The sequence below is a fragment of the Carcharhinus amblyrhynchos genome, chromosome 25 (assembly GCF_965287045.1).
Source record: "Carcharhinus amblyrhynchos chromosome 25, sCarAmb.v2.hapA, whole genome shotgun sequence".
Lineage (NCBI taxonomy): Eukaryota > Metazoa > Chordata > Chondrichthyes > Carcharhiniformes > Carcharhinidae > Carcharhinus > Carcharhinus amblyrhynchos.
Window position 1 is genome coordinate 13,276,839 of NC_137348.1, and position 25,271 is coordinate 13,302,109.

A 25,271-nucleotide genomic window follows, 5' to 3' on the forward strand; every position below is an offset into this window, starting at 1 on the left:
CTCATCTCTGAATAAGGGAAAAAAGATTCAGAACAAAGGAAAGGAAATGTGCATTTATGTGGTGCCTTTCATAATTTTAAGATCCTCAACGCACTTTATGACCAATAAACTAATTTCCTACCTTGAAATGTACTCACTGTTATGTAGGAAATATGCAGCCAGTCTTCATACAAAGCTCCCATAAATAACAATGCAATAACAGACCATTTGTTTATTTAGTGATTTTGATTAAGGGATAAACATTGGCTAGGGCACGGGATAACTCCACCGCTCTTCTTATCATGGGATTTGGTGTGAACCTGAGTGGGCAGATGAGTTCTCAGTCTATCATCTCAATTGAAGGATGGCACTTCCAACAGTGCAGCGCACTGGAGCATTATCCTAGATTTTTGTGTTCAAGAGCCTGGAGTTGGACTTAGAACAAAGAAAATTACAGCACAGGAACACATCCTTCGGCCCTCCAAACCCACACTGACCATGCTGTCTGTCTGAACTAAAACCCCACAGAATCCCTGCAGTACAGAAGAAGGCCATTTGACCCATCGAGTCTGCATTGACCACAATCTCACTCAGGCCCTTTTCCCATAACCCCACATATTTACCCTGCTAATCCCCCACACACTAGGGTCAATTTAGCATGGCCAACCCACCTAACCTGCACATCTTTTATCTGTGGGGGGAAACTGGAGCACTCAGAGGAAACCCAGGAGAATGTGCAAACTTCACACAGACAGTGACCCAAGACTGGAATTGAACCCGGGTGCTGTGAGGCAGCAGTGCTAACTACTGTGCCACTGTGGACTTGAACCCACAATGTTCAGATAAGGCAAGGGAGTGCCACCACTGAGCCATGGTGACACCAAAGCAGTGCACAGACCAGACAATCTGATTTGGCATGCCCCAGTCAAGCACTCCTAATCAAATGTAATAGATAAATAGACCAATCACCTCAAAAACAGTGCAGAATAGAATCACAGAGAATAAATCAATCAAATGCAATTTAAAACATATTCGGAATAATCAAGGATCAGTTTGGTTGATCTCAGGATTCAACATTACGTGTTTGAGACCCACTCTGGGCTCTGAAAGCTAGGTGGGCTCTTTAGTACAATACTGGAAGAATGGTATACAGTATTATCAGGTGACGTCTCTTTGCTTGCTTAGGTGGCAAGACCTTCATACTATTATGAGGAAGTGAGGTGATCCCCTGGTCAATATTTCTCTTCAGCCACAGTTTTATGATACACTTACTTAATGACCTACTGCATGTTAAATGGCTTAATAAGTGATTAACTCTATAAGTAATTAATTGCTAATTTCAAAGGATTTTTCTTCCATTGTAGAAATTCATAATTGACACTAAAAATTAATTGTAAAGTTTATTTAAAAATATATACAGAGAAACCTGTAAGCGACAAACTACTTGAGTAGTTGCTGTCCTTGAGATGTAGTTCTTACAAATAATTTGTCTCCTTTAACCTCCGCTAGTTATAACTTTTCCTGTGGTGGCAGATGTACAGGCTGACAACTAAACAAAATTAATTCGGTAATATCTTCTGGTTTTATGCAATCGTCCTTATAAATATAAATACTGTTTGTTATCATTTAAAGCAGAATGGAGTTTGACTGCTGTCCATCTGCATGTTTGACAACGAGTTTCTGTCCGGTGTGGTATAAACAGCTCTCCCAGGATTTCCAGAGCAGCTGCTCTGTGCACACCAGGCACATTGATATAAAGTAGCTACACTTTCACAAAGGCACATCAAACATATTCTTATCTAGTGGTTTTTGAAAAATACTAAAAAAGACACATTTTCAGCCCAATCTTATAACAGCCAAGCTGGGAAAATGCTGTTTGGGTGCAGCAATATTGTTTCTAGTCAAGGCTATGAGTAGTCATGATTTAGACAGCAATGTTTATTTTTTGAACAATAAACCCCTGAAGACAAGTGTTATTAAAGATAGATAGATAGAATTTTGCATATTGGCTCATTCACTCAGACCTCCAACCTCTGCCATAACTGTACGACTGAATTCCCCAATCCCCCTTCAACAATGCCAGTTTACACTTCTCAAATGTTGCCAAAATTCCAATTTCAGGCATGTTGGACCATAGGATTCTCTTTTCCCTTACTCTCATCCCCATCTCATTACTTTTCCTTACTTCTAAATCACTGTAGACTGTCCATTTTTCATATGCTCATTGACTGTACTACCAGTACTTTCAGAATTGCCTAAATCTTTCCAGACTCTTAAACCTCCCTCTCCAAAGACCTCAGTTTCCAGTTCCTTCTCCACTGATCCTAAAACATCCCATTCCAGTGTTCCTATAAAGCCAGAGAAACCCTTCAAGAATACTACTAGCTCCCATCCTAGTGGGGCAGCATGGTGGCATCGTGATTAGCACTGCTGCCTCACAGAGGGGACCTGAGTTTGATTCCAGCCTTGGATGTCTGTGTGTGGAGTTTGCACTGTCTCTCTATGCCTGCATGGGTTTCCTCCCGTAATCCAATGGTAGGTTAGCTGTGGTAAATTGCCCCTTAATTTCCTAAAATATGTGGATTAGATTTATTAGCCATGGTAAATACACAGGGTTATGGAGATTGGGGGTAGGCCTAGATAAAATGCTCTTTCAGAGAGTCGATGCAGGCTTGATAGGTTGAATGGCCCCCTTCTGCATTGTAGCGATTCTGACTATGATACCGCAAGACCTCCTTCCCAATATTTCCAAGGATAATTAAATTTCCCTGGGAATTATACTTAGCATAATACCGATCTTTAGAAAATCTACAGTTGATTATGAGCAACGCCACATGAAATCTGCTCCATAAACGTTAAATGTTGAATACAGAGTTGTAAACTCTTAAGCATTTTAACACTTGAAAACACTATCTTTCATAGTAGTTTTAAATCTTACGTTTCCACAACATATTGAACTGGAACTTTACAATTGAGCAATTAAAAAGTGTGCAAGAAATTGCTCAACGATAAAGCTGTGTGTCGCTAAGTAAACAAAACAGCAGCTTTGCATTGATTAGTCGTACCTGCTTCTTTAAACTTTTGAAATCTGGGAAGATCATATTTATACATGCTGTACATTGTTTCAGGTTTCAGCTTTGCCGCATTAGGGATAAAGTCCTTGAGTAGCTCAATCAATTTTGATTTGTCCATCATTTTGACTTTAGTTGCATCTTGATCAAAGGGTATTTCCTCCCCCTGAAAATGCTCCTCAGCTGTGATGCTGACATTATTGTCAGATCCTGTCGTGTGCTGCTGCTGCTTATTTTGCTGTCTCCAATTTGGTTCTGTGAAGGTCTCGGGTGTAATGACAACCTCAAGTGTGCTCGCCCTGTTCAATGCAGAAGGCTTACTCTTCATCAAGTTCTTCGTTCTGCCAGGATTCTTGCGTCCTGACAAGCTGCCTTTCTCTTGCCTGTGTTTCTTGGAGGTTTTGACAATTTCTTGACAACCTGTGCTAGATGTATGCTTTATTCGATCACTCTGCTTTGTAGTGATCTCTGCAAAGTCACCAATGTCCACAGCGTCGGTGTGGTCTGTTGCTTCTTTCTCTGCAATCCCACCTGGACTGCATTTTACTCTCTGTTCCTTGAAAGATTTGTTAATGCTTTGTTGCAGGTCTGCACTGTGATTTTCAAATGGCAATACGTTGCTTATTTTACATTTCTTGACTGATTTTAGTGGCACTTCAGAACCACTGAGAGAGCCATCTTTGTTAACACTGTTATCAAATTCAATTTTCTTCTTTGTCCTCTTGAATTTTTTGGCTGAAGTTTCTGTATCAATGTCAACAGATTCTGATATTGCCCTCTTTCGGTGAGGAATCTTTGCAGCAGTCTCAGAATTATTACCGCCTTCTGCTGACTTACAATGGTATTTTCCACCCCGCTCTTCTGCTGAATTGGAACAACGTTTCCGTTTCTTCTTGTGGCCATCTCTGCCATCCATTATCTTGGGACTCTGCACTGCTTTTGTAGTAATCTCTATAACATTTTTCAATGCCTTGACATGGTCCTTTTTCTTATCACTACTATCCATTAAGTTGGCACTTTGCGGCGTTTGTTTAGTCTTTACTGCAGACATCAAAACATTTGTCTCATCTGCTGAGCAGGAATGATGTACTTTTTTATTTGTTTGATAGCCTTCATTCTCCATCTTAATTTCTGTGGAATTCACCTGTGTAGCAACATCAATTTCTAATGAGCTGGGACGATGTTTTTCCATTTTTGCCTCACCATTACCAACTAACTGAAGATCCTGGATCTCCCAATTATCACATCCTTCCTCTGACCTGGAGTTGTGACTCTCTTTTTTCCTCTCCTTTTGTTTTTCTCTATTATTCCCTGCATACTGGATATTTTGCCAGTCTTGTCCAGTGGCCACCGTAACAGTCTCTGAACCATCGTGTAAATCTTCCAATGAAATGAGGCGGTTGTTCTTTTTCTTCTTTGGTTTACTTTCACTGTGACCAGATTCTCTGGGGTTTCGCACTTCTGAATCATGACATTCTTCCTCTGATCTAGAACAGTGTCTCTCTTTTCTCCTTGTCTTTAGTTTCTTTTCACTGTTAACTACATACTGGAGGCCATCTTCAGTATCTACTGTAACAGTCTCTGAACTATCACGCCCCACTAAAGATGCAGAACGCTCCTTCTTCCGTTTCTTTTCACTATTACCCACAAACAATTGAGTGTTTAAGTCCTGTTCAGTGTTCACTGTAACTGCTTCTGAACTATCACAACCTTCTAACGCTGAAGAATGTTCTTTCTTTTTCTTTCGTTTCTTTTCACTATTACCCACAAACAATTGAGCATTTAAATCTTGTTCGGTGTTCACTGTAACTGTCTCTGAACTATCATAACCTAACAATGAAGAATGTTCTTTCTTTTTTTTCAATTTCTTTTCACTATTGCCCACAAACAATTGAGTGTTTAAGTCCTGTTCGGTGTTCACTGTAACTGTTTCTGAACTATCACAACCTTCTAACAATGAAGGATGTTCTTTCTTTTTCTTCCGTTTCTTTTCACTATTACCCACAAACAATTGAGCGTTTAAGTCTTGTTCGGTGTTCACTGTAACTGCTTCTGAACTATCACAACCTTCTAACGATGAAGAATGTTCTTTCCTTTTCTTCAGTTTCTTTTCACTACCTGCAAACAATTGTGTATTTAAGTCTTGTTTGGTATTCACTGTAACCTCTGCAGAAATATCATACTTTGCTAAAGATGGAGAATAGTCTTTCTTTTTCTTCAATTTCTTTTCATTATTACCCACAAACAATTGAGCGTTTGAGTCTAGTTCAGTGTCCACTGTAACTGTCTCTGAAATATCAGACAAAGAACACTCCTTTTTCTTCTTCCGTTTCTTTTCACTATTAGCTACAAACAATTGAGTATTTAAGTCCTGTTCGGTGTTCACTGTAACTGTCTCTGAACTATCACAACCGTCTAACGATGAAGAATGTTCTTTCTTTTTCTTCTTCAATTTCTTTTCACTATTACCCACAAACAATTGAGCGTTTAAGTCCTGTTCAGTGTTCACTGTAACTGTCTCTGAACTATCACAACCTTCTAATGATGAAGAATGTTTTTTCTTTTTCTTCAATTTCTTTTCACTATTACCCACAAACAATTGCGTATTTAAGTCTTGCTCAGTGTTCACTGTAACCTTTGCTGAAATATCATTCTCTGCTAAAGATCGAGAACGGTCTTTCTTTTTCTTCCGTTTGTTTTCACTATTACCCACAAACAATTGAGTACTTAAGTCTTGTTCGGTGTTCACTGTAACCATCTCGGAAATATCACAACCTTTCTTCTGTTTCTTTTCACCAAAGCCCTCTAACCTGGGACTTTGCACCTCTTGGTTAGCCTCTACAGCAGCAGTCTCTGGAGCATCGTCTTCCAGTGATCTCAAAGAATGCTTCTCCTTTGTGTTGCCACTGTGCTTCTGTTTTTTCTTCTTATGTAGTATATCTTGCATCATACTGTTGTTTTCCTCCATCATTATCTTCCTATTTTCAAAAACGGAATAAATATTAGTTTAAACAAGAAAGTGCATGGAACAAAAATATCAATTCCTTTTCTCCTTTCCTCAACCAACTATTAAGAGATTCTTTAATGCATTTGCAACATGATCATTCAAAATATTTTGCTGTGCTACTAAGCAGTTTCCAAGGTCAGCAGAGAAAATGACACGAAGTCACAAAATAGATCTTTGATGTATTTCTTAAGATAGTTAGTGCAATCAATGAACAACAGCAACACTTACTAGTTCCTCACTTCTTTCAGTGGATTCTTCAATCTTATTCACTATAATTCAGCTTCAGATTTTCTTTTAATATACTTACATGTGTGTGCATGTATCTATTCACCATGCTGGGGCAGCATGGTGGCATAGTGGTTAGCACTGCTGCCTCACAGCGCCAGGGACCTGGGATCGATTCGCAGCTTGGGTCTCTTTCTGTGTGGAGTTTGCACGTTCTGCCTGAGTCTGCGTGGTTTTCCTCCAGTTACTCCAGTTTTCCTCTAAAGAAATGCAGGTTAGCTAAATTGGCCATGCTAAATTCTCCCTCAGTGTGCCCACTGCATCAGAGTGTGGCAACTAGGGGATTTTCACAGTACTTCCATTGCAGTGTGAATGTAAGCCTACTTGTGACTAATAAATAAACCTTAATATTCTGCAGCATGTGTATGGCCAGTTGTTTCACATTAGCATACAGCTCTATGGGTGCTGTTCAATGTCCGATACATCATCCAAGTGGATAAACTTCATGTATCAGTCTGAAGAAAGTGCTAACAGACTTCCAAACTTTTATAGTAATTGCTAGAGCCTGATATTATTCTTAGCTGTAACGCAATTGCACCGCTCTTCACAATTCATTACACAGTAAGCAGAAGCCTTCATTAATTTTTTTAAAATTAATTCTCAGTGCTCAGTGATGCAAGGGCAGAATTATTGCCCATCTGTAATTTCCCTCAAAAGGTTGCAATGGTGCATCTACAGTTTGATGTAAGTGAGTGGTGTGTAAAGCCATTCTGGAAGAACATTGAGTCAAGTGCATTAGTGTGGGGCTTAAGAACAAAGGCCAAACATCACAAGCATGGTTGTTTTCAGCCTACAATACAAGCTTGTTCTCTACTGATATAAAAACACCTTCAGTCTGTAAGAACATAAGAAATAGGAGCAGGAGTAGGCAGGCCATCTAGCCCCTCGAGCCTGCCCCGCCATTCAATAAGATCATGGCTGATCTGAAGTGGCTCAGTTCCACTTTCCTGCTTTCTCCCCATAACCCTTAATCCCCTTGCCTACCAAAAACCTATCTACCTGCGTCTTAAATATATTTAGCGAGGTAGCCTCCACCACTTCAACGGGCAGAGAATTCCAGAGATTCACCACCCTTTGAGTAAAGAAGTTCCTCCTCAATTCTGTTCTAAACTGCACCCCCCTTATCTTGAGGCTGTGCCCTCTGGTCCTGCTGTCCTTCCTGAGCGGGAAGAACCTCTCCACCTCTACCCTATCCATCCCTTTCATCATCTTATACTTCTCAATAAGATCCCCCCTCATCCTTCTAAACTCTAACGAGTACAAGCCCAGTCTATTCAGCCTCTCTTCATAGCTCAACCCCGGTATCAGCCTAGTGAACCTCCTCTGCACTCCCTCCAAGGCCAAAATATCCTTGCACAAGTGCAGCGACCAAAACTGCACACAGTACTCCAGCTGCAGCCTCACCAGTGCCCTGTACAGTTGCAGCAAGACCTCTCTACTTTTATATTCAATCCCCCTCGCTATGAAGGCCAGCATCCCATTTGCCTTCCTGACCACCTGCTGCACCTGTAGGCTGGGTTTTTGCGACTCATGCACAAGGACCCCCAGGTCCCTCTGCACCGTAGCATGCTGCAGCTTTTCGCCCTGTAAGTAGTAGTCCTTCCTACTATTATTCCTACCAAAGTGGATAAACTCACACTTGCCAACATTGTATTCCATCTGCCAGGTCCTCGCCCACTCGCTCAGCCTATCTAGATCCCTCTGCAGACTTTCTACACCCTCCGCACAATTTGCTGTTTCACTTATCTTTGTGTCATCAGCAAATTTCGACACCTTACACTTGGCTCCCTCCTCCAGATCATCTATATAAATGGTAAATAGCTGAGGCGCCAGCACCGATCCCTGGGGCACTCCAATAGTCACCAACTGCCAATCCAAACAGCACCCATTGACACCCACTCTCTGCCTCCTATTTGACAGCCAATCCCCTATCCACGCTAACACTTTACCCCCAACTCCATGCCCACTAACCTTCTGTAACAACCTTTTGTGTGGCACCTTATCAAACGCCTCCTGAAAATCGAGAAACACCACATCCACCGGTTCCCCTCTATCCACTGCACTAGACACATCCTCATAGAATTTCAATAAATTTGTCAGACACGACTTCCCCTTAATGAATCCGTGCTGCGTCTGCTCTATCAAACAATTCTTCTCAAGATGCCTCGCTATTTCCTCTTTGATGACGGATTCAAGCATTTTTTCTACAACAGACGTTAAACTAACCAGCCTATAATTCCCTGCCTTTTGCCTGCTACCCTTTTTAAACAGCGGCATAACATTAGCCATTTTCCAATCTTCCGGCACTTCCCCGGAATCCAGCGAGGCTTGGAAAATAATCACTGTACTATACCACTGTAGCATCAATTACCAAATCTCTCTATCTACTTCATCAATATTGATGCTACTTTAACATCTGTCTGTAATACAAGTCAATTGCATTGTCATCTACTGGCTTGGTTATACTTGTCACAACAAAGACATGGATTCTGATGATTTGTCCTCCTTTGTTCCAAGATGGAGAAAGATTTTGTGGCTTCTTAGTCCCCACTACCATTCAGACAAATCTTCCCCGCATCCTTTCCAAAACATCAACGACCTTCCTAAACCATGTATAATTCTGGACAACACATTGCTGTAGCTGGGTATTTATTTCCCATCACCCATTATGTGCATAAACCTCCTTGATTCTCAGTTGAAGTCAAAAGACACAACCTTCCGCACTCTACCAAGCCAGGGTCCCTTCCCCACATACTGTCTTCCTGAAATTCACTTAAAGGTTAGACCACAAAATTTCATCCTGAGAATCCATTTCTTCAATGGCTCTGCAAGCTAGTCAGCCTCCATATTTGACAAACTATCTCATTCAAAGTGCTGCAAGTTGCAAATGTGTTGTCTGAAGTATTGTATAGAAATAAGGACGGAGTGCATGATTTTAAGATCTATGAACTACATCTGCACAAAGACCGCAAATAATCCTTCACCATATGAAGACTAGATTTTGGATTATCTGTATTACCAGGGTATCATCAAGTAAGATACCAAATTTCCTATGTACTGCACAATCTTGGGCGTGAATACCATGCTCATAGTCAATCTGCAGATACATATTTAAGAAACTAAATGGTTTTATAAACTTCAGATTCCCATACCTATACATTGAGCAACCACTATTCAGCCAGACACACACCTTGAGGAAATCTAAGCTGCCTTCTTGGTAACAAAGTTGAAAAAACTACTCAATTTTTCCCATTAGTTCATCCCTTTTTATGTTAAATAATTCATGAAACATGAGCAATTTTTAATATTTTTACTGGAAGCTGTTCCCAGCATATCTGCCATCCTCCCTGAAGCTTCACGCTTCTATGTCTATAAGGTATTCCCTGACATCAGTGCCCATTTTTAAACTTTCCTGATTATTTTTTAATTTCTCTTTGGTATATCAACATTGCTGACATTTATTGTCCACCCTTAATTCATCTTAAGGTGGCATTTTTAAAAATGTATTCTTTTGTGGGATGTGGGCATTGCTGGCTAGGTCAACATTTACTGTCTATCCCTACTTGAACCGCTCTGTCCATGTGATACAGCACCCACAGTGCCGATAGGTAGGGATCTACAGGATTTTGACTCTGCGACAGTGAATGAACACCAAGTCAGAATGGTGTGTGGCTTGGAGGTAGTGGCATTCCCATGTGTCTGCTGGCCTTGTCTTTCTAAATAGCGGTGGTCATAGGTTTAGAAGGTACTGTCTTATGTTAACAATTAGGGAAAATTAAGATTAAAAAGAAATAGGGATAAAATAAATAGGGCGACTGTGTGAAAGGATTTTGATATGCGAATTAGTAAATCAGTGAGAAAAGCAAGTGGTTAATCTATGTGATATGGGGAAAATGGTGTTTGGAAAGGGTTGTGGGGATAGGGCTGGGGGTTGGGCTTGGGTAAGATGCTCTTTCAGAGAGTTGGTGCAGACTTGATGGGCTGAATGGCCGCCTTCTGCATTTTCGGGATTCTATGGTTCTATAGAACAGGTAACTTCAAAGTGGAGAGATAAGGAAATTGACATTCGTATGCAAAAGGCCAGATTCACAAGGTGGGTAACATCAAAGGGAAAGATTGCCACATCCCTAGCACAGTAACTGGAAAAGAGGACAGTAGCAACTTCCATCACAGGCGCACCCAGCTCCTAAAACAGTCTCCTGAAAATTAAATCATTGCTGATTACACCTTTTCTGAAACCATATTCTCAAGTATGGATTAAAAAACCTGTGTGGTAATTATTGACTGAACAAAAGACATGAGAGTTCAGGAAACGTGAGTATTTGAGACTAAAAGAGTAACCATTTAATATTGTGCAGAGCCATCATTGTAGTTAAGTGTACAGTTGTAGTGCAGTTGTATTTTTTTTACATTAATAAATATTCCTTAATTGATCACATGACTGGACCATTCCTTCCTGGTTTTTCATACCTTTTCTCACAGTATGCCAAATTGAAAATATACACCACTAAGTACCAGTGTTCGAAGTTACCCTTCTGGGTTTTGGGATATCCTCGCATTTAACATCTGCAGGGTTCTTAACACCAAGGTATTGATCATCATGCCACCAGCCCACAGGAATATTCTGACTTGTGACTGAATGACTGCAGGAAGCTCAGTTTAAGATCATTAGGCATCCTTACTACCCCAAAGAATCCCTGCAGCAACTTCTGTGGCTGGAATGATTCCTTTCAACAACCACAGCCATCTTTCTTTGTGCTGGACATAAACAAGAGAGATTTCCTCAGGCAGTCACTCTTATTTCACCTGTGGAATTCAGCTCTTTTGTCCACATTTGGACCAAGCCTGCAATGAGGTATGGGGCACCAATGGCAAGCATTGGTGCCTCACAGCACCAAGGACCTGGGTTCAATTCCCAGCTTGTGTCACTTGCAGACTCTGCACAGACATTCTCCCCTGCGCAGATTCCCTCTGGGTGTTCTGATTTCCCCACACAATCTGAAAGACATGCTAGTTAGGTGTGCTGGCTATGCTAAATTCTCCCTCAGTGTCACCAAACAGGCAACAAAGTGTGGTGACTAGAGGAATTTCGCAGTAACTTAATTGCAGTGTTAATTATAGAATCTATCGTGCAGAAAGAGGCCATTCCGTCCATCGAATCTGCACCAACCACAATCCCACCCAGGCCTTATCCCCATAACCCCATGCATTTAGCCAAGCTAGACCCCCTGAAACTAAGGGGCAATTTAGCATGGCCAATTCACCTAACACACATCTTTGGACTATGGGAGGAGACCAGAGCACCCACAGGATACCCACAAAGATGCAGAGAGAACACGCAAACTCCATAAATAGTGACCCAAGGTGGAAATTGAACCCAGATCTCTGGCACTGTGAGGCAGCAGTGTTAACCACTGTGCCACCCAACGTTAATGTAAGTCCCACTCATCACTAATAAACTTTAATTGGGTGACCAAGCTCATTACAACAATACTTCCTCACATAATTTGTCTGTGGTTCCAGTGAAAGGCCATCAACCTGAAACGTTAATCCTGTTTCTCTCTTCACAGATGCTGCCTGGTCAGCTGAATATTTCCAACACTCTTTCTCAGAAAACGTTCGCTCACTCCTCTTCTGCAACACTTACAGGTCAAGACAGCCTAAATAAAAGCAAATTACTGCAGATGCTGGAATCTGAGATCAAAAGAGAAAACACTGGAAAATCTCAGCAGATGTGGCAGCGTCTGTAAGGAGAGAAAAGAGCTGACGTTTCCAGTCCAGGTGACTCTTAGGCGGTGCTAGACCTGCTGAGATTTTCCAGCATTTTCTCTTTTGGGTTAGCTCAAGACAACATCTACCCCTTCCACGGACAGAGTGACCAATCTGTTGAACGCCTTCAGCGCTTTCTGCTAATATTTCAGCAGCCAGACAGCGTTTGAATCGAACGCTCGCCCCCTCTTTGAAAAGATAATTTTAAAAACAAGTCATTCAACACATGGCGCTGAGGCTGCTACACAACTAACACGAGGCCGGAAACTGTAGCCTGGTTTAAAGTGGCGGACATTCCAGTCAGTAAACTTTAACTTCAGTTTGCGATGGACTTCCTACATCTCCTTGTAATTATTAACAGTTTTCTTTTGGGGGAGGGCGGGGGAGACCATTGGAAACTTTTAAACAACCCGGACAAGGCACGTTTCTACACTTACCCACTCGCTCTTAAAGCCCCCCTGCACCGGAAGCGGAAGTGCCACCTAGGGTCAGAGGTCATAAAGCCATAGTAACCGTATCGGTCTTGGATACTGTTACCGTGGCAACGGGTTTCCAACAGCAGCAACCATCTGCAAAACGGGTGCTTCGAGGAGCCTCTGGGTAAAATGATTCAACATGTTTGAATGTGCTCGCGCTTTTGGCTAAAATTTAAGGTAAAAAAATGTTACGGAAAGAAAGACACATCGAAGTTAGTGCACGTTTGAGTTTATGCGATTAAGCTTCCCCAGAAAACCGGGACTGGAGCTCAGAAAGGCTCTCGTGTTTTGTTGTGGTTACGAAATGCGGTAAAATAAAATTCTTCTAATGTTTATTAACAATACTCAAGCATGATTTATTAGGGGAAATGGTGATGTAGTTACATCACCATTCATACAGTTACTTTTAAAGTTTATTTATTAGTGTTACAAGTAGGCTTACATTAACAGTGCAATGACGTTACTGTGAAAATCCCCTATTGCCACACGGCAGCGCCTGTTCGGGTACACTGAGGGAGAATTTCAGACTGTGGGAGGAAAGCCACGCAGACACGGGAGAATGTGCAGACTCTGCACAGAAAGTGACCCAAGCCGGCTCCCTGGTGCTGTGAGGCAGCAGTGCTAACAACTGTGCCACCCCATACTGGACTAGTAATCCAGAGGCCCGGCTCCTCAAAGGGGCTGTTGAATGATGTATTACACATAATAGGGTGTTGTAATAATGTCACTGTTAAAGTTTATTTACTAGTGTCACAAGCAGACTTACATCAACATTCATGAGGTTACTGTGAAAATCCCCTAATCGCCACGCTGCGATGCCCGTTCGAGTACATTGAGGGAGAATTTAGCATGGCCAATGCACCTAACCAGCACGTTTTTCAGACTGTGGGAGGAAACCCAAGCATCCAAAGGAAACCCACGCAGACACGGGAGAACGTGCAGAATCTGCACAGAAAGTCACCCAAGCCGGATCCCTGGTGCTGTGAGGCGGCAGTGCGAACCACTCTGCCACCCCACACTGGACTAGTAATCCAGAGGCCCAGCTCCTCAAAGGGGCTGTTGAATGATGTATTATGTATAGTGTAATGCCACTTCACTTGTCAATAAGCTCTTATTTCTCCCCATAAGTGAACTTGTCCAGCTTGTGTCTGACAGAAAAGTGATCATTTAACAGCAGTACACCTTGGGGAAGGTGTAAATTCATCATCATTGTTGATTAATCAGATATAACAGTGATGCTCTGGGAACATGGATTTAAATCGTACCAAGGCAGTTGGTGTAATTTGAATTCAACTAATAAATCTGAAATTGAAACTATCATCAATTGTTGGAAAAACCTATCTGGTTCAATTTTTTTAGGGAAGGAAATCTGCCGTCTTTACCTGGTCTGGCCTACATGTGACTCCAGATTCATAAGTTGCTTAACTGCCCTCTGAAATGACTTAGCAAACTATTCAGTTTAAGGGTACTTACTAGAGATGGGCAACAAATACTAGTGATGCTGAAATCCCATGAAAGAATAAAGGAAATAACTTATTTTAAAACCAAGTTTTCTTAGTGATTTGCCTCAAAGGAACTGTTGAAATATTACAACACAATACCACTTCAGTTGTTCATAAATACTTATTTCTCCCCACAGTGAACTTGTCCAGCTTATGCCTGACAACAAAATTAGACTGTGCAATCATTTGGCAGCAATCAATCAGCCTCAGGGTGTGAATCTAGAATTCATCATCATTTCTGATTCATCAGATATAACAAAAGATGCTCCCTGCACCATTGTGGTTAGAGAATGATCGTGTTGGAGAGCTCAGGGACTCCATGCTGGTTAATCCTCTATTAATAAAGGTAAGGACTTGAACGGTCACAATTCTGGTAGCTGTGTCAAAATAAAACACAAAATCAGTGAATACAAAAGTAAGGTACTGCAGTTGCTGGAATTCTGAAATGAAAGCAGAAAATCCTGGAAATATGCTGCAGGTCGGGCAGCATTTGTGGAGCAAAACATTAACTGGTGCACACTTAAAATGAAGGGATATCATTGACCTCAACTCCACATTTACCTGTCATTCAACTGTTAGAAATTACCCAAATGTCAGCTGCAGAAATGTGGTCTGAGTGTTGCTTATGAAAGAAATAGAAATAAATACTGCAGGGCAATTTTATTACAGATCAGGGAGGCGGTGGTGTAGTGGTATTCTCACTGGACTAGTGATCGAGAGACCCAAGGTACTACTCTGGGAACGAGGGTCTGAATCACATCACAACAGATAGTGAAATTTGAATTCAATAAAAATCTGGAATTAAAAGTCTAATGATGACTATGAAGCTATTGTTGATTGTCGTAAAAATCTATCTGGTTCACGGATGCTTTTAGGGAAGGAAATCTGCAATCCGTGACTGGTCTGGCCTACATGTGACTCTAGCAATGTGGTTGACTCCTAAGGGCAATGAATAAATAAAAAAAATTATTTTGGGTATAGAAAAATATGTAGCAAACAGTACTGACTTGTTGTCTTCTTAAGCAGAGTTTCTGTGTAAATTTTGTTCTGATATTTTAAAAAGTATACTCCTGTCTTCCACAAAGAGAAAATCAGAATGTAAGTCAGCATGGACCAGATACTCCCAAACTGGTTGAAGCCAATGAGAGACCATCGTGAGTAGAGATCTTATCTTCAAACAGTTTATGTTTCTGGCCTTAAAGACTACAAAGATCCACTGTCTAATCATACAATCATAACTAGGCCAGTAGTTAGGCAACATTGGCCTCAACAGCTTTGGGTTAGAGAAGGAAACATTCGCTCTGGTTTCTACCTCTGATTGCTACCAGAGATTCTTTCTGATGTAGATGTGTGTGCACGTTGGACAAGAACAGGATGGAATTTGGCAGTGCCACCAAATCCACTCCCTGTTCCCCCTGCTGCTTCCACCCCAAATCTTCCCTCAGGAAAATATTATCTGTTGAGCCTAACTATGTAGAATCAGCCATGAAACTCACCAGAGTGGACGAGGGGCAGATCGCAGAAAGGTCCGTGGACCTCCAATGGGATTTTCCAGTTTTGGGATGAGAGCGGCTGGAAATCCTGGCTACAACTCCAGCAAGGAAGATCAAGAGAAAAATGAAAGGTGACTGGGACAGCAAAAAGAACACAAAGGCAGGAATTGCACTTTTTGTTGTCTGGCTATGGAATGACAACTGTGAAAATTTGAGAAAAAGTTAATAGCTGAGGCTATTCCCAAACTTTAATGGTAAGTTTTTAAGAGGTGCTGCTCACATATTTGGAAATAGAACAGTAATGAGAGTAAATTACAGAAGTTTGTATGTATGAATTAAAATGAGAAATGTCATTATTCCCTAGCACTTATTTTCTTTACATAAAATGTGGGATTATTTTTCTGTATTTAATAATAGAAGTTTAAACGGACTATGATTTTGACTGTAGAGGACATCGTAAAGTGCCCCAGTATTTGATATAAATTTCTCTCGACTCTACAGAAGTGTTTACCCTTGACTAGAAAACGTCCTCATTAATGATTAAGTACTTAATTCACTGGGTACATTTTGGCCCAGATGCTGTCTACTATCTCACCAGTGAATCATGGCACCAATATGAATACAATTACAATTATTTTGCGTTCAATTTGAATCTGGTATAAACCTAGAATAATAGATGTATAATTATTTACTGGGCATGCAATGGAAGATACAGGACAGTGTACTGATGATATGCCAAATATGCTGCAGTTGATTTTTACTTTGAAAATTTCCCTATTCTTGCACTTGGACATCACCTCACTGAACACCGGCTCTTGTAATTTCAAACATAATTTCGCTACTCATGATATAATAATGAAAATATCATTATAATAGTGAGTTTCAATATAGAATCCTATGATGGTTTCACACACTGCTATTGGGAGTGAATTAGTACATAGCAGATTCTTCATGTTACACCAGGTGGTGCTGATGCAGCAGCTAAAATTAGTGACATCCTTTCCTGAATTCCCTCCACAGAATGGGATTGGCAAATAAAATGCTGTATGTTTCACAATATTCAGCTAGATAAAAGACTATTGAAACACAGATATTGCAATCTAGTAAAATGGAAGATACTAAGAAAGGATTTGTAAATGTTTACGCAACTTAAAAAGGCAGACCTGATTACTGAGCAGTAATCAATCCTGAAGCGTACTGTGTCTTCCCAGTAGCAGATTGAGCTTTGTATTCCAATTTCTTGCTGTGTCCGTACGTATATGTTTTAGACCATTGCCAAAAACTGCATACAACTTTTACATCATCTCAAAGAACAAAGAAAAGTACAGCACAGAAACGAGCCCTCCAAACCTGTGCAGATCATTATGCCCTAGTTAAACTAAACAAAACCTTCTGCCCTTACTCAGTCCATACCTCTCTATTCATGTACCCACCCAGAGGCCTCTTAAATATTGTTAATGTGTCAGCTTTCACCATCTCCTCTACAGCACGTTCCAGGCACCCACCTCTCTCTGCATGAAAAACTTCTCCCCACACATCTCCCTTAAACTTCCCCCCTTGAACATGTGCCCCCATGTAATTGACACATCCACCCTGGGAAAAAGCCTCTGACTATCCACCTTTCAGTCTCTCTCATGATTTTGTAGACCTCTATGAGCCTCCGCCTTTCCAGTGAAAACAATCTTAGTCTTTTCAACCTCTCCTCACAGTCAACACTCTCAAGGCCAGGCAAACCCTGGTGAACCTTTTTTGCACTCTCTCCAAAGCTTTCATGTCCTTTTGGTAGCGTGATGACCAGAACTGCACACAAAACTCCAAATGCAGCCTAATTAAGGTTTTAAATAGCTGCAACATGATTTCCCAACTCTTGCACTCAGTGCCCCACTGATGAAGGCAAGCATGCCGTATGCCGCCTTAATCACCTTGGCCACCTGTGTTGCCACTTTTAGGGAACCGTGGACCTGCACACCCAGATCCCTCCATATGTTAATGTTCCTAAGGGATCTGCCATTTACAGAATAATTTACACCTAAATTTGATCCTCCAAAATGCATCACCTCGCATTTCTCCGGATTAAATTCCATCTGCCATTTCTGTGCCCAAGTCTCCAATCTATCTATATTCTGTTGTATCGTCTGATAATCCCTGGCAGCATCAGCAACTCTACCAGTCTTCATGTCATCCGCAAACTTACTAATCAAACCATTCACGTTTTCCTCCAGATCATTTGTATACACTACAAACAACAAAGCACTGATCCCTGCAGAACACCACTTGCTACAGATCTCCATTCTGAAAACATCCTTCCACCACTACTCTTTGTCTTCTATAACCAACCTAGTTCTGTATCCATCTAGCCAGCCTACCCCAAATCCCATGTGATTTTAGGTTTTATACCAGTCTGTCATGTGGGACCTTGTCAAACACTTTACTAAAGTCCATATAAACTATATCCACGTTACTTCCCTTATCTTTGTCACCTCTTCAAAAAACTCAATCAGATTGGTGAGACATGACTTTCCCTGTACAAAACCATGCTGCCTGTCACTAACTAGTTCATTTCCTTCCAAATGTGCATATATCCTGTCCCTCAGTATCTTCTCCAAAAGTTTTCCCACACCTGGTGTTAGGCTCACCAGCCTATAATTTCCTCTCTTCCTGTAATGAATACAAGTAAGGCATTAGGTGAAATAAAGAGGACACTATTGTGGAGCATAAGTAGATCAGCTGGGCCCAATGCCCTCTTTCCATTCTGTATGTTCCACGTAATTCTATGTAAATGTAAGCACAAGTTTTTTTCTTAACAATTCTTTGGAAAATCACCAGTTCTGCCTTAATCTTGGTCCTGAAATAATGGGAACCTTCAAGACTGCAGCCACACTAGCAGGATTAAAGGAAAAATAAATTCCTCAGTTGGGCTAGGATTTCAATTGAACACCTCGTACTAGGCAGCTCTTGCTTGACCATCCACTTCAGTTTGATTTTATGTATAAGAGGGTGGGTTTTGAATGAGTTTATAACTCTTGCTCCCAATCTTTGCAACTTACTCAGCATTACAAGACTTTAAGATTCCACCATTCCTCCAATACCTGGCTCTTGTGCACCACCAAGTTTAATCACTCCACATTGGTAGCTGAGTCTTCTGCTGGTCTTCATGCCCTAAGTATTGGAGTAAGGAGAGAGAGGGAGAGAGAATTTTCTTTGAAGTCACGAATTATAGTTGGAATATTGTTGCCTAAAGAGACAATATGTTGTGAATACTTTGAGGCAGTAGTCATTTGGAACATATATCGTATCTTCCTGAATTTCAAATCTGTGCCTTTAATGATTTCCTACTCTTCTCTGTGTGATACAATATTGAATTATTTTTTACAACTGTTACGTCTGAGTCTTCTCTGTTAATTCTTTTTCTTGGTACTTGTTGCTACTGTGATCTCCCAGTTAGTTGGTTTCTGCATTTTCATATGTTCATTCTGGTAAGTTCTTTTGACTTATCAGATTTTTACAGTCTGTTTTCCCTCTTTATCTCAGTTTTAGGTTTTTTTGTAAATTAATGCTCTCAATTGCATCTTCAAAGAAATCAATCTGTCTTCTGCAGAATTGGTATTAAACACTTTCCCCAACTTTATTTCACTTAATTGATCCTTACTTCATCAAGTTTAGTCCTTTTTAAGTTATCTATGCTTTTGGTTTCCAGATCATGCTAAATTTAGTTATATTGAATTATCTCAGTTATCTTATGCTCTTGGGTTAAAACTGAAAGAACAAGAGCTTATCAGAACCTTCTCTGCCTGTACCAGTCCCAATTCCAATTCAACCAGCCTAATATATCAATCAGTTTTTCTTTTCTGTCCAGGCATGCAAAGAACGTTTGAGATAACTTGTTTTATGTTTTTCGCACATGGCTTATTAACATTCACGAGTCATATTATAACTTAATAATCATCGTAGGGAACATCTTGCAGTTAAGCTGAACAATTTACTCACACTGATCCCACAATACTTTGCAGGAATTGCAGGTTTACATACAAAATAATGTATCGTTATGTTAGCTGTTTAAAGTGTGGATTTGCCCCATTACATGGCTACTTAGAATTCAGCTGTGGGTGGATTTCCAGAAGACATCTAAAATCACTAGACTTACCGCTTTAACGGTGGGCTTACACAATGTGTCTGTGAGGGAAGGCAATTAAATTTGATTTCACTTACTGCAAATTCTTTAACATCTTGTAGTTTACAATATGGGATCTATCTGCTTTACTGTGAAGACACATGCTGGCACAATCCACTGGGATGTGCTAAATAAAATTAAAAATGTTTGAACTTCAGAAAGGACTACATGTTCCTGATATTGTGTTTGTCAGTAAATCTTTGACAAAAGTACCTATCATTACCTATCATTTAAACAACATATTTAAGCATAAAGTTGCTCTAATAATTCTTCATTTCTTAAGTGAATCATAACTGATTTTATTTCGATACGTTACAAAATTCATTTTCAAAATAATTTTGCCTAAGTTTTAAAATCCATGTTTCTGTTTATCCTCACCTCTCCATGTCGCTTTGACCTGCTTCAGTCCTAGAACGGTCCCAGGTTTCTCCACGCTTCCAGTTCAGGCCTCTTGCACATCCCCAATTTTGCCATTGCTGACTGTGCGTTCAGCTATCTAGAGCTTAAGCTCTGCAATTCCTAAAACCCTCTGCCTCTCTACCATTCTCTAGAATCATAGGATGCCTGCAGTACAGAAAAAGGCCAATCAGATCATTGAGTCTGCACCAATACTCCAAGACAGCATCACCCATGCCCTCCCCTCCGTTCTATCCCTGTAAACCCACACCTTTATCATGGCTAATCCACCTAATGATACATCTTTGAACACTAAAGGGCAATTTAGCATAGCCAACCTGCACATCTTTGGACTGTGGGAGGAAAGTGGAGCACCTGGAGGAAACCCACATGGACATGAACATGCAAATGTCTGTTGACTTTGGGCAGCATTTTCTGTTTTTGGGTCTAGCACGGCCAGAAAATCCCACACGAGGAGAATGTGCAAACTCCACGCAGTCAACCAAGGCCAGAATCGAACCTGGGTCCCTGATGCTGTGAGGCACCAGTGCTAACCACTGTGCTACCATGCCACCCACAGTCTCTAAGACGCTCCTTAAAACATGGCTCTGACCAAGCTTTCGTTCGCCTGTCTTAATATCTCCTCATGTGGTCTGGTGTAAAAAAGATGTGAGGGAGAACTTTTTTAAGCAGTGAGTGAAAGAGGTGACAATCGATTATTTCAAAAGGAAGTTGGATTGATACGTGAGGCAAGAATGGGATGCTGGCCTTCATAGCGAGGGGGATTGAATATAAAAGTAGGGAGGTCTTGCTGCAGCTGTATAGGGCATTGGTGAGGCCGCAGCTGGAGTACTGTGTGCAGTTTTGGGCGCCACACCTGCGCAAGGATATTTTGGCCCTGGAGGGAGTGCAGAGGAGGTTTACTAGGCTGATACCGGAGTTGAGGGGATTGAGCTATGAGGAGAGGCTGAATAAACTAGGCTTGTACTCGTTAGAGTTTAGAAGAATGAGGGGAGATCTCATTGAGACGTATAAGATGATGAATGGGATGGATAGGATAGAGGTGGAGAGACTCTTCCCGCTCAAAAAAGACAGTAGGACTAGGGGGCACAGCCTCAAGATAAAGGGGAGGCGGTTTAGAACGGAGTTGAGGAGGAACTTCTTCACTCAAAGGGTGGTGAATATCTGGAATTCTCTGCCCGTTGAAGTGGTGGAGGCTGCCTCGCTAAATATTTTTAAGAAGCAGGTTGATGGGTTCTTGATAAGAGAGGGGATTAAGGGTTATGGGGAGAGGGCGGGAAAGTGGAACTGAGCCACGACAGATCAGCCATGATCTTATTGAATGGCAGGGCAGGCTCGAAGGGCTAGATGGCCTACTCCTGCTCCTATTTCTTATGTTCTTATGTTCTTAAGTAAACTTGTAGGTCTATGCACAGAGATTGGAAGAATGGGACTGACTGGATTACTTTACAGAGAGCTGACATGAACTCAACAGGCATAATGCAGTTATGACTCTTTTTAAATATAAGTTGTTACTGTTAACTCAAAACTGCAAAATATATTCATTACATGCCATTCGAATTTAGCTACATTGTGCCATCTGAGTATTGTCAGAATGCACAATGTTTTGTGAATTAAGAGCTTTGCGTTAAGAAAGACTTCAACAACGTCTACAGAATTGGAAGTTGAATGGATTAGTTTTCTTTATGGTAGCTGTGAGTTTATCGCCTAGTTTTACCCAGGAGAAGCACATTTGAGGCAACAATTGAAATATTGATCTGATAATATCACCAGTTCTCTTCATTTATCCAAAATACTTTCCAAATGGAAATATTTCATTTCAATAAAGGAGATACACAAGATTATGACAGGCTTAGGTAAGGTAGACAAAAATAGTTGTTCCCATCAGTTGAAACAAGGACTAGGGAAGACAGATTTTAGGTTTCAGGCAAGAAATACTGGGTAATATGAGGAGAAGCTTTTATGTTGTGAGTGGTAATGACCCAAAATATGCTGCCTATGAATGTATGGAAGTGGAGACAATTAATGATTTTAAAAAGGATATTGTATAGATACTTGAGGGAAAAAAATTGCAGGAAATAAAGAAGGGAATCAAATTTATTGTGTGTGTCTACAGAGGGTTGGCATGGACTCAATGGGCTGAATAGCCTCCTTCTATGCTATAATGGCCATCAGGTTCTAAAAAATGGTCTATCAAAGGGACGTAGAAGTGTACAAATCCAGCATCAATGGTGAAGAGAGTTCCAGAGAAGGGAGGGTTGTAGGACTGGAGGAGATTATAAAAGTAGTGAGATCACAAGGAATTTTTAAAAAATTAAAATTTTAATTAAATGTTTTGAAGTATCAGAACCAGTGTAGATTGGAAGGATGAAAGTGATGTGTAAGTGGGACTTAAGGAGCAATAGGATATATCTACAAATATAAAGACAAATAATATGGGATTCTATAGCTAGTTAAATAAGAAAAGGGTTAACAAGGTGTGTGTTGGTCTTGCAGAATGTGAATCTGGGGAATTAATAATAGAAAATAAGGAGATGGTGGGTAAATTAAACAAGTATTTCATTTAGAGGGGACAGGTAAGATCCCAGAAATAGCTGCAAATCAGGAAAGGGGAGAAAGAAATTCAGGAAAATTACAATCACCAGGGAAATGGTATTGAACTGAGCAAATTGATAAACCCTGGGGTCCTAATGGACTTCATTCTTGGGTATTAAAAAAAGTGGCTAGTTGATGCATTGGTTATACTTTTCAAAAATTTCCAAGATTCAGGAAGGTTCCATTACGTTGGAAAATAGTAATATAACTCCTTTATCAAAAAACGGAGAAAGAAAATGTGAAACAACAGGCCAGTTAGCTTAACATCTGTCATGGGGAAAAGTTGGAAGCTTTTGTTAAAGATGTTATAGCAGGACACTTGGAAAAATTCAGGACAGTCAGGCAGCATCAACACACTTTTGTGAAGAAGAAATCATCATTAACCAATTTAGTAGAGTTCTTTGAGGGATTTGTGTGTGCTATGGATAAAGAAGAACTGGTGCATATACTGTACTCAAGATTCCAGAAGGCATTTGATAAGGTTCTACGTCAAAGGTTATTGCAGAAAATAAAAACTCATAGTATAATTCACTTATGGGCAATCTAGGTTAGTTGAGTGGCCAGTATGAGTGGCCCTCCTTCATCTCAGTGGGTCACAAGATTGAAATCAGACTTGTTCACCAACTGTGACCATATGGATAAGATTAAATGTATTAACACACACCAAACAATTCATAATGAGTTATAGAAAATGCTTAATCATATATATAGTAATAGAACTGTCATCAACTTCAAGTAGTAAAAACAAAAAAAAGGCTCTCACAGTCAACGTTGTGTGCAGTCAGCATGCACATCACTTTATTTGCCCTTTACGTGTGTATCAGTCAGTCATACAGGTTGGGAAAAAAAAACTATATTGGCAAAAGTCAGCTGAATGTGGCAACCCTGTGCATGGGCAATGATCAACAAAATGTCTCAAGGGCCATATTCAGAACACAGATGGGCTGCATATGGCTCCCAGGCCATAGGTTGCCCAACACTGGTGTAGGGGGTAACGTATTAACATGGATAAAAGACTGGCTACGAAACAGAGTGTAGTCATAACATAGAAATGTAGAAAATAGAAGCAGGAGTAGGCCAAATAGGTATTTTACTGGTTGGCAAAATATAACAAGGGGTTTGCCACAGGGATCAGTGCTTGAGCCTCACTTTTTTTACAATATTTATAAATGACTTGAGTGAAGGGACCAAAGGTATGGTTGCTAAATTTGCCAATGATACAAATAAAGGTAGGAAAGTAAGTTGTGAAGAGTATATAAGAAGGCTGCAAAGGGACATAGATAAGTTACATGAGTAGGCAAAGATCTGGCAAATGAAGTATAATGTGGGAAAATGTGAAATTGTCTATTTTGGCAGAAGAATGAAATAGAAGCTTATTATTTCATGGTGGGAGATTGCGCAGCTCTTAGATTCAGAGGGATCTGGGTGTCCTAGTGCATGAATCACAAAAAGGCTATTACACAGATAAAGCAAGTAATCAGGAAAGTTCTTGTTTATTGCGAGGGAAATTGAATACAAAAGTAGAGAGGTTACATTTCAGTTGTACAGGGCAGTGGTGAGACCACATTTAAAATATTGTGTACAGTGTTGGTCTCCTTATTTAAGGAAGAATGTATTATCTTCTGAGAACATTTATTAGACTAATACCAGAAATGGGTGTGTTGTCTTATGATGAAAGGTTGGACAGGCGAGGCATGTATCCACAGGAGTATAGAAGAATAAGAGGTGACTTGATTGAAACCTTTAAGATTCCATGGAGTCTTGATAAGATGGATGTGAAGAGGATGTTTCTTCTTGTGGGAGAATCTAGAACTCAGGGTCACTATTTAAAAATAAGGAGTTGCTCATTTAAGGCAAAGAAGAAATTTTTTCTCGCAGACTGTCATGAATCCTTGGAACTCTGTTTTCACCACCTTTTGAGGAAGACAGTCTGTCACGAACCCAGCTGATGTTATCTGCGAGGGAGTCGCAAGTAGGAAACATCAGTTCATGATGGTGTATTTTTTTATCGTCAAGAATGGAGTAAGGTGTGAGACCCAGTGAGGACTGTAACCAGCCCAGTGGTAGTATAACACTTTTTAAAGACTATTAATTAAAAAGACACATATAGACAAACAGGACAATAATGATTTAAGACAGTTATATACAAGAATAGTAAACACACCACATAGTTTAAATAGGGATTTTTTTTTGACCCAAAGTACATTTACAAAATCTGAACTCTTCCCTGTTCCCAAACAACATCCAAACCAATAGATCTATTAAGTAAATGCCACCTTATAGTTACCGCATAGTATACAATTGAGTAGTTATTCTGGGGAACATCTCTTCTTCTTTCAGCAAAGATATGGGTTTTAACTGCCTCCACAAACGTTTTCTGCACCCTTGCTTTTGTTCTGCCAGCTAGAGCCAATTTACAGACTGATAGGTAGAATTTGCCCCCTGCTTCTCTCTGTATACTTGGCTGTTTGGCCGCTCAGCTTCTGTTAGTTCTAAAACATTAACA

At 40.5% G+C, this 25,271-nt stretch overlaps 2 protein-coding genes across 4 annotated transcripts in view; one reads left to right on the forward strand and one right to left on the reverse strand.

Annotated features, from left to right (window-relative positions):
• LOC145358209 (uncharacterized) overlaps positions 1–12,581 on the reverse strand; it is a 33,088-nt gene extending 20,507 nt beyond the window's left edge. Inside the window, exons 1-2 of one of the 2 annotated variants that reach the window (XM_080212019.1) lie at positions 12,549–12,581; positions 3,045–6,028 (exon numbers count right to left, since the gene is read on the reverse strand). In XM_080212019.1, the coding sequence (XP_080068145.1) occupies positions 3,045–6,021 (2,977 nt within the window). In that variant the 5' untranslated portion in view covers positions 6,022–6,028; positions 12,549–12,581. Of the gene's footprint in view, positions 1–3,044; positions 6,029–6,364; positions 6,543–12,548 lie in introns of those variants that run through there. The other variant, XM_080212018.1, reaches the window with a different exon arrangement.
• Positions 12,582–12,633: 52 nt separating this feature from the next.
• The window catches only part of cfap77 (cilia and flagella associated protein 77), a 171,684-nt gene continuing 159,046 nt past the window's right edge, over positions 12,634–25,271 (forward strand). Inside the window, exons 1-2 of one of the 2 annotated variants that reach the window (XM_080212258.1) lie at positions 12,634–12,711; positions 14,227–14,435. In XM_080212258.1, the coding sequence (XP_080068384.1) occupies positions 14,352–14,435 (84 nt within the window). In that variant the 5' untranslated portion in view covers positions 12,634–12,711; positions 14,227–14,351. Of the gene's footprint in view, positions 12,765–14,226; positions 14,436–25,271 lie in introns of both variants that reach the window. The other variant, XM_080212257.1, reaches the window with a different exon arrangement.